Source organism: Vigna umbellata, chromosome 6 (genome assembly GCF_029865625.1).
Source record: "Vigna umbellata cultivar VRB3 chromosome 6, Vumbellata_1.0, whole genome shotgun sequence".
Lineage (NCBI taxonomy): Eukaryota > Viridiplantae > Streptophyta > Magnoliopsida > Fabales > Fabaceae > Vigna > Vigna umbellata.
Window position 1 is genome coordinate 13651528 of NC_142170.1, and position 12405 is coordinate 13663932.

General features: G+C 31.6%; 1 protein-coding gene across 2 annotated transcripts; it reads left to right on the top strand.

Moving 5' to 3' along the window:
- Positions 1–4187: 4187 nt before the first annotated feature.
- On the top strand, positions 4188–7107 carry LOC124843855 (uncharacterized). 2 transcript variants are annotated; one of them, XR_015780059.1, is made up of 10 exons: positions 4188–4615; positions 4705–4799; positions 4889–4956; positions 5055–5098; positions 5217–5294; positions 5367–5520; positions 5722–5871; positions 5990–6100; positions 6394–6494; positions 6658–6680. XR_015780059.1 is itself a non-coding variant. In XM_047320690.2 (10 exons), exons 1-10 carry the CDS (start codon positions 4368–4370, stop codon positions 6754–6756), a joined length of 1113 nt encoding a protein of 370 aa, XP_047176646.1. In that variant the 5' UTR covers positions 4194–4367; the 3' UTR covers positions 6757–7107. The 2 variants fall into 2 exon arrangements, 1 of the variants encoding a protein (XP_047176646.1); XM_047320690.2 differs by having other exon boundaries at positions 4194–4615; positions 6429–6494; positions 6658–7107.
- The last annotated feature ends 5298 nt before the right edge of the window (positions 7108–12405 follow it).

Genomic DNA, 12405 nt, shown 5'->3' on the forward strand with positions numbered 1-12405 from the left:
CTAAGTTTTTGCATTGATTGTGAAAGCTAAAGTAAACTTGTCTTTGGTATATTACTGCATCTTGAAATTACAACATCCCCTTTTGAACTCTATACATGTCACACCAGTTACCAACCAGGATCAAGATCTTTAGGACTATTTAATAAATTGATGATAGGTGGTTTTACTTACTGTTAGAAATTTGTTCTGTAACCATTGTAATAAATTCATCGTACTGTTTTGTTATCTTTTGCTCTGTCATATTAACAATAGTGTCAGAGTATTAAAAATCTGTCATATTAGCTGTAAGAGGATTTTTAATGGTTTACTACTGAAAATTTTATGTGATATACCGATTTTTTTTAATTTTAGTGAATAAGAAAGAAAAAGTATGAAATTCTAAATAATGTTAAACAGAAGTTTGATAAATTTTAACAAAAAATATGGAGTTTTTTTACTTCAGAGAAATTTAGTAAATAAGAAAATCCTTGAAAGTAAAAGTATTCTGAATAAAATGAAACAAATTTCTACGGAAAAATTATTTCAAACATAGTTAAAAAAAAATCAAATATTAAAAGGTTTTTTTTAATGTCTTGTAATAAAATTGAATGAGTTTTTTTTAAAGATGATGTGACGTGACACTGGATGAAAAGTGTTACAGAGATCATAAAAAAATAGTTTACAAAACTTTTTATAAATAATCGTTGTGAACTTTTTAAGGATTTTTTTTTGTTAGAAATGTTCTGAGTATTACAAACTAATACATAGAGACATATTGGATATTCTTGTTTGTTTAAATTTGAAATAAGAGTTAATGAAATAAATAATTGAAAAGAAATACTTGTTAAAGAACTAGATATGATGTGTTTCGAAAACTATTTATTAATTAATAAGATTAAAAAAACAGAAATTTGTTTATTTTAATAAAAAAATTTAAAAAATAAACCCTATCAAAAATATATTCTGGAACACATGTTTTGAAATTTTTATTATAATTTTAATAAAAGGTATTTTGGGATTACAACGCTTATAAGGGTGCAGGAGGAAAAAAAGGGTGGTGCGGGAAGAAATTGCAGTCTTTGTTTATCCACAAGTCTTGCACCACACAGCAAGCCCACACGAATGGCGGCGAAACGCACATTTGAAATTAAGTGTTAATGAAATAAATAATTAAAAAAAAATACTTGTTAAAAAAGTAGATAGGATGTGTCTAGAAAAATATTTATAAAATAAGAAGATTAAAAAAACCGAGATTTGTTTATTTTAATAACATTTGTAAAGAAATAAACTCTATCAAAGATTTCATTATTAACATGTTTTCAAAGTATTGTTTAACATATTTTTTATCCTGGCAATCCGACATGATCTACACGTCGAAAGAAGGCCAGTACAAGCATACCATGAAGAATATTTATTATTCTCTGAGCAATTGGATTTAATTATGTTTGGTAAACAAAATTTTAATCACGACAAAAAATAAATTAGAAGATATTCAGATTCAGATCGGATAAGCACTAACTAAAAATTTTGGTTGCATCTACCTGTCATTATACTGATTGTTGGCTACACGACATAGACGCTAAATTCTTATTAATAAAACATGTTTTGACATTTTAGTGAATGACATGTATCTGGACCTGGTACGTCATTCAACCGTTCCATTTAAATTTATATTAATTTAAATTTACATTTATAATTCTAATACTCTTTTGCTCCTTTAATATAGGACATGCGATGCTTAAGGTAAAGAGAGATAATTTATGTTGAAATAAAGATATTTTATTAAATAAGTTATAGATTTGTATATTGATACAAACATACTGTATAATTATAATTTTTTTAATTTAATTTTGATTTGGAGGTGGAAAAGAATAGAATATGTAAATAAAAAATATATAAATAAAAATTATAAAATGAATTATTTTTCAGTTTGTTAATAATATTTGACTTTGTTTTTAATGAATTCTTAGATATTTTAACTGGAGAGACGATAAAGAAATCAAATTTAATGAAATTTTTTAATGTATTTGTTTAACTGTTTGACCGAGTTTCTTTTAGACAAGCCTTTTTGAAACGATCATTTCAGGTTAAATTTATTTGGTTCAAGCTTTTTGGGATTGACCATTTTAGACTAAACTCCTCTAGATTGAGCTTCTCAAAAGTGAGCTTCAGGCCCGTGACCAACCACACTAATCGAATGATATGGTTGATCGTTTACATAATGGTATGGTAATGACTAGTAGCCAACTATTGTGACTGAATAACATGATCGAATGGTATATTAACAATGGTAATGACGAATCAACTTGTTAATGCAAATTAAGGTATGATTGGCCATGATTAGCCTGACAAAAAAATAAAAGTTCATGACAACTATACTATATATAAAGGTATAAGGTCTGACTTACATACACATGCACATAACATTGATTGCTAACCGAACATTTATTTACTGACTTTAGCATTGGAGTGTTGTTCTACAGATACTATTCAAGAAGATTTTGGACAACCTTGGAAATCAAGCAATTGATAACTCAGCACCCATTCGGCCACATAATACAACAAGAGCACTTGAACAATAAGGAAAAACATGTAAGAAATCAACAATACTCGGCGTTGGAGACCTGCTACAAGCCCGACTTAGGACCTTCCGAAACATTTTGGAACCCACCGTGAGAACGAGTGATCAACGTTATAACCCTAAGGTGACCCCAAGGAACCAAATGAGCGGTATAATGGAAGAAGTCAACCACCCAATCATTCCCAAATGCATCAGATCAGATGGTCAACCACCAACTTGGCGAACATACCATTGAGTCCGAATGGTTACTAAACATACTAAATGACCATACATAAGATTAGATGGTCAACGCCAACCCAACGAACAAGTCATTAAGCCTAAACAGTCACAAAGCAAATTGTCCGACCTTATATCAAACATCGAACAAAACACGTCGAAGGAGGATCAATCTTAAAAGTGATCAACTCAATGTAAAATTATGATTACTCACACTTGTACCATAATTAAGCCAACTTTAATAAAGAAACCCTACCACAAAACCTATGAATAATGTAGGTTACACATTAATTATAATATTCATATATCTAAATTAAACTAATTTGACATCAAGATATCTATATATACCATCTATTGGTTTGGATGCATGAAAGACCTATGGACGAATTCAATCCTTGATTGAACAAACAGATTAAAAATCAGAAAGTTGACATTGAAATCATACCCGAAACATTTATGTTTTAGTTTTCGTGATACTTTGTTACCTATATTTTAGGAATAAAGTTGTTAGTGCATATGTATGTTGCTATTTTTTTAACAAAGCACTTGTAAGGCTAAGTCTATAAGTTTGGCCATTTCTTTCATGATACTTTATTACACGATTATTTCTGATCACAAAACAGTTTCTTTAATCTCATGCATCATAACACGTCTACAGTCAAATTAATTTTCATGAATAATGAAAAAAATCATAACTAATTTTTTATACAAGTTGTTCTTCTCTTCTCAAACTCAAGTGAATGTAAAACTTATATAGTTCTATATTATTTTAATATAATTTTAAAATGTCATCTTTTTGCTGATTGTCCCACCATTCAAAACTTTGAAGTGGCATGAGCCATTTGGGATCATTCCAAAGAAAAAGTGTGACGCATTGAAAGCTTGTAAAGTCTGTTACCCGGGGCAGTAGCTTGTAGCTGTGGACTTTCCCAAATTAATTTCATAAGTTCAATCAAGATTCACACTCTTTCAAAACCTTCTTTTTTGTTGTTGTTGAAAGTTACAAACGCGTTTTTTTCAATAAAAAGCAATTAAAAAACATGACAAGCTTTTCTTAACTTTAATAGATTCATTAATCAAATAAAAAACACAAGAAATATTCACTATAATTCTAGATTCTGAATTTTCTCGAATAATTGATCGCGATCGTTTATATTTAATTTTCAAACATAACCTAACATTTATCCAAACAAGTTTACATTATTAAAGTAGAAGATTGACGTCATGAAATTGATTTTTTGTGAATGTAATTATTCCATTTTGAATTTAGAAGAGGGAAAAAAACAAAAACAAAAAAAAGAAGAGACATAAATAACTAATCAGATCTCGACATCAATAATTGAAATTAAAATTGAAATTTTAGGAAGCTGTTTCATTACTCTCTTATTTTAAAGGGCGTTTGAAGCGGTCTAATATCATTCATCACTTATCAATCCAATTTCATTCACTTTTCTTTCTTCATTTTCAGCGCTTTGTTGCTCCGCCTTTTTCTCCTCTTCTTTTTCTTTCTTTCTTATTCTTCTTCTTGTTAGGGTTTTTCTTTTTCAATCTTCTTTTTCTCTGCGACCGTTCCCAACGACGTCGTTGCAAGATGATGCCACCGGGGCTTGTTTCCAATCTGCAAGAAGTGCTTCTCAGCCGCAAAGGCGAATCCAATTCGAACGCCAATGCGGAGCAGGAACAATCCACGGAGACCTTGGAGCCCGTTGAATTCGACGAGTCAAAGCCTATTGTGTTGGTCACCAACAGCGATGGCGTCGATTCGCCTGGCCTCACGCACCTCGTTCAGGCTCTCGTTCAACAAGGCCTCTACAATGTCCACGTCTGCGTTCCTCAATCGTGAGTCTGTGACGTAATTGAATGCAGTTTTCTACAACGTTTTTTAGTTCTCTCTTTGTAATTTGGTAGTTTGTCAAACCGTTGCGTAGGGACAAATCGGCTTCGGGGCACTCCGTAACCCTCCGAGAAACCGTTGAAGCCGCTTCTGCCAAAGTTAGTGGCGCCACCGCCTTTGAGATTTCTGGTATTGTCTAGTTGATAATAATAGTGATAATAATAATAATATCGATGCAGTTATACGGTTAATAGAATTTAATTGTTTATATAATTCAGGAACTCCCGTGGATTGTGTTTCGCTGGCGTTATCAGGAGCTTTGTTTTCGTGGTCAAAGCCTACGCTGGTTAGTGTCGCTGGAGATTATCAATTGTGTGTGTGATTCATAGTTCTCATTATGAAGGACTGAAGATTTGTCGATGATAATGTGGTTTGAATTTTCAGGTTGTCAGTGGGATTAACCGGGGATCGAACTGTGGTCATCACATGTAAGTTGTTCATTTGATGGTTAGAGATGAACATGTAGATCTAAGTCTGTACACGATCTAGGAACTTTAAAGTCTTTATGTTTTAACCCGTGTTTATCTCGTGCTATAAAATTCCCAGGTTATACTCAGGGGTTGTTGCTGGAGCTAGGGAGGCGTTGTTATGGGGTGTACCGGCGTTATCCATATCGTTAAATTGGTAATTTCATGATTCTGTACATTTGGTGCTTTTGTGATGGGCATTATGAATTGATATTGTGTCTGGTTGTAGGAAGAAGGACGAAAGCCAAGAAGACGATTTTAAGGATGCTGTATCAGTCTGTTTACCATTAGTAAATGCGGCCATCAAGGATGTTGAAAAGGGAACTTTTCCCAAAAGCTGTTTTTTGAATATAGAAATTCCAACATCTCCTTTGAGTAACAAGGTAAGCAAATTTTATGATGTATTGGTCAATTTTTTTTTGAATGTTATGCTCCTTTATGCAAATGCGGGTGGCCATATGTTGTGCAAAGTTTAGTGTGGATGATAATATCCCTGGCTGATTAGATTCTAATGATTTGAAATGTTACATAGTTATATCTTTCTTTTTGTTTACAAGGATGTTGTGTAATCATTCTTTTGATAGGGCTTCAAAGTGACCAAGCAAAGTATGCGGAAATCCACTCTGAACTGGCTAGCGGTTTCCAGCAGCCGCTATCCACCCGGTCATTTCATGGCCAATCAAGGTGGCCTTGGTCTTCAGTTTGCACAGCTTGGTCGAGATGCCTCTGCAGCTGTAGGTGTCCTACGTACTTATCATATCATGCCTTTATGTTATCGGTAGTTCAAAGTAATTTTAATGCTTTTATTCAAATGGCGATGGTTCTCCAATCTTGCTCTTTTATCAACCTCAGGGTGCAGCTCGGCGATTGGCCACGCAAAAAAAGAATTTGGAGATTATTGAATCAACTGGAGCTGCAGGAAAATCTGATCCCAACAGGGTGAAGAAGTACTTCAGACTAGAGGTAAATATGATGAAAAACAACTCTTTTATTACAGTTTTTTCTATCACCCGCTAATACGTCCGTGTCATGATTATGATTTTGAAGATAGCAATATGTGGAGGAGATTATCATAAAATAACGTTTTCGTGTCGCGTGTAGCTTTAATTGGTTAATTTTAATCACGGGTTCATCCACTTCATATTTCTTGTGACACCCCCTGCAGTTTGGTGACATGATTGGGGTTTCTAATTTCCCTTGCATTTGTTTATATTTGTGGATGTTATTCCAATTGAATATTTTTTCATTTTTCGTAGAAGAGAACTTAGCTATACTCATGTTGTATCTTCAGTTTTTGGACAAGGAGCAGGAAGAAGGAGACGAAGATCTTGATTACAGAGCACTTGAAAATGGATATGTAAGTTGGAGCAATGAATAATTGCCTTTTCAATTAACATTAGTTTCTTTTATTTAGTGTACTCATTTCCCTTATCGGTGCATGCCACTATGCTGGTATCTTCGGGGGCGACCGATTTCCCTTCCTTTGACTGACGACTATTGCATGTGATCTGCATGAACAGGTTGCAGTGATTCCGCAGTTTCTTTCTCCTCTTATTGAATCTGATATTCAAATGGCATGTTCTGATTGGGTTTCTACCGTGCTTCCTGATGGACAATAAATTTAGTATGATTGTGTAAATTTGAGATTTATGATGATTCTTTTTTTTTCTTAATCAACGCAAAGATGGAGCAGAGGCAGTCACACCAATTCAATAGTAATTCAATAGTGGATTTCCACCTGTACTATTTTTCTTTTTTACACTTTTGTTTCCTTCTTCATTGTTTCAGTTCCTTTGGTCACTAAGTTATTTCTGATTTGAAGCAAATGCTTCTTGTAATTTCTTGGGCATATTTTAGAAAAATGCCCTTTCGTCTGTTTGTAACATCCATTGCGAGCAAAAACACTGAAGCAGCTGTAATTTTCCGATTGTTTTTGTTTGAAGATAGTTAAAATTTTCTCTGATGAAAAATGTGGTTTGAAAGAGTTAGTTTTATAATCAAGTTCTATGTAGATCTTTAGAAAATATAACACGTTCAAACATCTGTGATTGTTTTTGGAAAAAGAATATAGCTTCAAGCTTTATTTATGGCGTTAATTTTGGTATGCTATTTATTACTCTAGAAAAAAGGTATTGTGGGTTGATAGCAATAAGTGAAACGTGAAAGCACGGTGAGGTTTGGTGGAAGGTTGGGCTCCCTAATGCATTCTAACACCAACAGAGGCGTCATGAAAATTAATGTCCGCTCACTGCATGTAACCATTCAGGGTAATTTCAAAGTACAAAGAATTAATAATACAAACTCAAAAAATAAGGAAAAACAAACAACGAAAAAACTACACAATTTCTTTTTTGTTTGGACCATTTCTCGCAAAACCAATTAACGAACAACTTGGTCCAAAACTATTGAAACCGAACTAACCACCATTACTATTTTTGGTTAAGTTCTCACAAGAAGATTAGAATCCATGATGTGATCTTAGATGGAATATTTAAATCCCTCTCACCGCTATCTAATGATCGCGTAATTACTCAATTATATCCTAATTTTATTTTATTACTTCACAAATTATTACATTTAATTGAATGTTAAAAGGTTATATATATTATTTGCTCGAACTGTTTTTTATTTTTCTTCTTGCTTTTAATAAAAAAATATTTTTAGTTTGGTCTATTCAGTTTATTTATATTTGTTAAGTGATACTTCGTTAAGTAGGAGAGATACGATGCTTTTTTTCCTCTTTTGGTGTCAATAGCTTTACACTGATTCTCAATTTTTTTTTTCTTATATTGGTCTGCTATCAAAATTAGTCTGTTATAGTTTTTATTGTTTATTGACATTTTAAGGGGGAATTATTCATTAATGTAAGAGGTTCAGTATGAGGACATGTGTATTTTTTTAAAGAATTTTTTTATTTAATTAGAATAATTTTAATTATTCTAATTAAAATTATTTAATTAGAATTTTGTATCTCCTTTTTCTTTTTCTTTTAGCTTCCTTTATTTAGAGGTGAAATCCAAAAGGATAAAAATTAAAAGGTATAATTTCTTTTTGGACTTCTTCCTTTTAGTTTCACCAACAAGTCGGACGTATGAAAATAAAAAAATTACAACAACTTTAAATAAAAGGAAGCATCATTCATTGCATCATATTGATTATATTTTTTTTAAATAAAACAATTTAGAATATATATATATATATATATATCTTCTCTTCAGCCACTTAAAAAATAATTTATCATTTAAAAAACGTCAATAGCATGGGCGAAAATAGCAATACTTTTTGAGAGACTAAAATGAGAAAGGATTTATTGAGGATAAAAAACAAAATATCAAAATTTAATGGGAGGAAAAATGCAAAATAAAATACATAATATCAGTTTTACTTAATCACTTAACGAATATAAAAACAGAAAACAATTTTTTATTTGAGTGAGAAAAAAATTCTTGGAAATAATGTGCAAATTTAAAAAAAAACTAAAAAATATTTATCTTTTAATAAAATAAGAAATATTTCAGCGCAACCCAACCCAACCCATCAAGTAGTAGTTCAGTAGTTTGATAATCTAGGTTTTAGACCCGCTCCATGCCATGCCCAAGGATTAGATGCAGAAAGAAATTGATGGGGTGCAGGAAGAAGTTTCCTCACCTTGATTTTATCCAAAAGTGGATCCGGTGCAATTTAGAAAAACAACTGCACCCCCATGTAATTCTTAATTTCACCAGTAAATTCGATTTTTTTTCTCTCTTCTGTCTATATTAAAACTGAATCAATTGTCGTAGATCTTAACCAGGTTTCACTGCAAGATCTGAGTTTCCCAGAGGCAAATGAATAAAATATTTGATAACTAAACCTGGACTAATTGAGGAAGAATAGTTCGATTTTAGTTTTGATTGATAAGATGGACTAATTGCTGTAAAATGCAAAATGGGACACAATGACAAAATACTATTAAGTTATTTAGAAAAGATTCGGTAATGATAAGTTAGAAATAACTGTGAGAACATTATTTTAAATTCAAAATTGTATGATTGTTTTTAAATTTTTTTTCTGAGCTGAGTTTGTTGCTGAATTCCTGCGAAGAAAAAGGGTGGGAGATTAATAAAAAGAAATGATTAGAGAGTGAAAAAGAAGGCCCAGCCTTTGTGTCACACTTCCATGGCTATGGGACCTTCGAATTATTGAAGAAACGCGGTGCCGACGACTGTGATGAACAAGAGAAAGGAACTTTCTGAGTGTCGTTCTTTTTCTATTGCAATTTGCAAAATCAGAAGATTATTAATTATGAAGGCAGAGAAGAAGAAAAAGGCAAACGGGTAGGTATGCCACAATCATTCCATGATTGAAACCACCTTTGTCCCCCTAACTTAGATTCTTTCAGAAGATTCCATATCTCACCACAATCATGTTTTCCCCTTCATTTTTCCAACCCCTTTTCCTTTATTTAATAATACCTCTTTCATTCATTCATTCATTTTTACTTTCTTATATTTCCATTCATTAATATGAATTTCCACTTTTTTTGCAAGAAAAAAGAAAAAAGCAGAGCTATTGTTACCGTGGACAGAAAACATATTTTACTATATTCACTGTGCTTGGGTAACGGCAAACACAAGAAAAGGAAGAGGAAACAGGGACAACATGTAAGAGAAAGACAGCAAATGGTATATGAACCAACAACACGACCAATGGAATCTTACAACCATTCTCAGTTTCCAACTTTATCATTTCTCTCTCCCAACATCTTTTAACCTTTCTTTTAATTTTACTGCTTCTTTTATAATCTCAGCTTCTGAATAACAACTCCAGTTTTTCTTACTAAATTTCTTTATGCATTGTCTTTTTCTCATTCTTATTCTCATGTTTACACTTTACAACAATTATGTGTCAATACTCTTCTCAACTTTTGATTATTGTTTCCAAACTCAAAACTCCAAATCCAAAAATCATTCTATACCTTATAACCGTTTCATCAATCTTGAATTGGACAATCAACAATGATCGAATGGTGAATTGTCATCTATAAATAATAATTAGGTTTGATGATGATTAGTTTATAATTAAGCAGGATTATTACTGGTTAGATCATAATTATTCAAAACTTATTTTGAAATCTACAATACAGGTTTTAGGTAAAGAAATAGATTATTGTATTTACTATGTATTAACTATGAAACTCGTCAAATATTTATCGATTTTGATATGAAAGTATTTTCTACAAATAATTTTTTAATTTGACCAAATAGGACGAAAAGTGATGAAGAGAAGCTTTGAGACACAAGACTTAATAAAAAAGACAGCCTCAATCTCGTAACTAGACTCAATGAATCATAGATATTCTGATTGGTTTCATTCACATTTTTTGGGTGTCATGTAATGAACAACGTGTTTTGTTAGATGTTATGAAGCTCGGACATGTCTCATTAATGGAGTGTTGTGTATCTCTACATTCTACATTTTTTGAAGATTACATGTATTGAAGTATTTGTGCCCAGCGTTCGTGTCAGAATCCATGCTAATAGGTTAGACGTCTTAAACATAAATTGCTATATAAATTATACAAATTATAAGTCAAAAGTCCCTTTTTGTCTCTCTAGTGCCTTGTATACTTTAAACTGTCTAACATTATTGTCTTAATATTTTAAGTGAGAAAGCAAATATTAAGGAACGTGACAAAAAATTGACAACGAGTTCAATAGCAATTTTGAGAGAGAGAGAAGAAACATTACTATTAGGGCAAGATACTGATAAAATAACTGGTTTGTGTTTGAATGTAAGTGATATTAGTAACATTATATAATTTACACTTCCATTTTGGTTTTTTAATATCAGAAAACCAATTCAAATAAGATTAATAGAACATAGACCAATCAACTTAGAATGAAATATTCTTTTTTGCTTCTTCAAAACATGATGATGATTCAGTAAAGGAATATATCTCCTTTTTAACTGGCAATAACTTTTCTCTTACTTGACAACTATTTTAACTAGAGTGTGCTGAAAGATATATCAATCCAAGTCATCTATCATGAATTCTAATGATAAGTATAAAACTTTGTTTTTTACACACTAATCAGTTCGAAAGATGGAAAGAATGAGAGAAGTAGAACAAAATGAAGCAAATAAATGGAAAGTTGGAGTTGGGGAAGAAGAAATTGTACAGTTCCTGGAGAAATCTGATTAATTCATATACATAATTTACACCCACAACAATTTCTGCTTAATGTTGCTTTACATGCAATCATGAGCTGTAATATATTAAAGATCTCATCACTTAATAAACATGTGTTTCATACGACATGGGAAAAACAAGTTTTTCTTTTTTGTATAATATTTAATAATGGAAAATGGGACATGATGTAATAATCTCCTGATGTACTGTTCTTAATAATGTATACATGATAAAGTTAGAAAGCTATTGAATCATGATATCCTTTAACTTGATTACTTAATCTTTAAATAAGTTTTTTTTTTAATTTTCATCATTTAAATAAAATTGAATGGCCCTTATATATTAACTTAAATTAACTTCGTTTAACAACAAACCTAAATTTTGTTACATGTAAATGACTTTTTCAACCTTAATTTCGACATCAACCACGTATTTATTATTATATAATTCTTACTATTTCTTATTATAGTAATGGGAGTTTAATTTTTACCTGATAAAATTCTGATGTAGATATAAACGTTCACTTAATCAATCTTCTATTTTTCTCGTCACCCTTCTTTCGTTTTTCAAAGGACTGGAAGTGACGTTTTGTTCTTTATATTATTTTTTCTAAAACTTTAACCAAAGTATAAGCAAGATCAAAATTTCTCCGGGTAATGAACATGTCAAGACTCAAGATAGGATGGTCCCTTAAATATATCTACCATGCAAAAGCAAAAAGGACTCTTTTTCTCTCTTTAATTTTGATAATAGAGTTTGTTTCTATAGCTAAAGTTAAAGAAAACTTGTGGAAGATGCAAAAAGAAGTCTATGTCGATATGATCTGGAGTTATGAAATTGTTCTCTTCAATCACAATTAGCTCGTATTGTTCTGATATTATTTATCAGTTCATATTGGTTGTTGCTTGTTTAAGCGATCACATCAGAACATGGTATGTCATATAGCAGCCAGAACATCCTAACCTAGCTAGGTCACATGTAAGGTCACTTTGGCCTCAAGTGCCAACAAGTTGACTATGGTGTTTGTACGGTTTTTGTCTTTGTTACGTTGTCACACAGAGAGAGAGAGAGAGAGAGGAAAACAAAGGGCAACGAG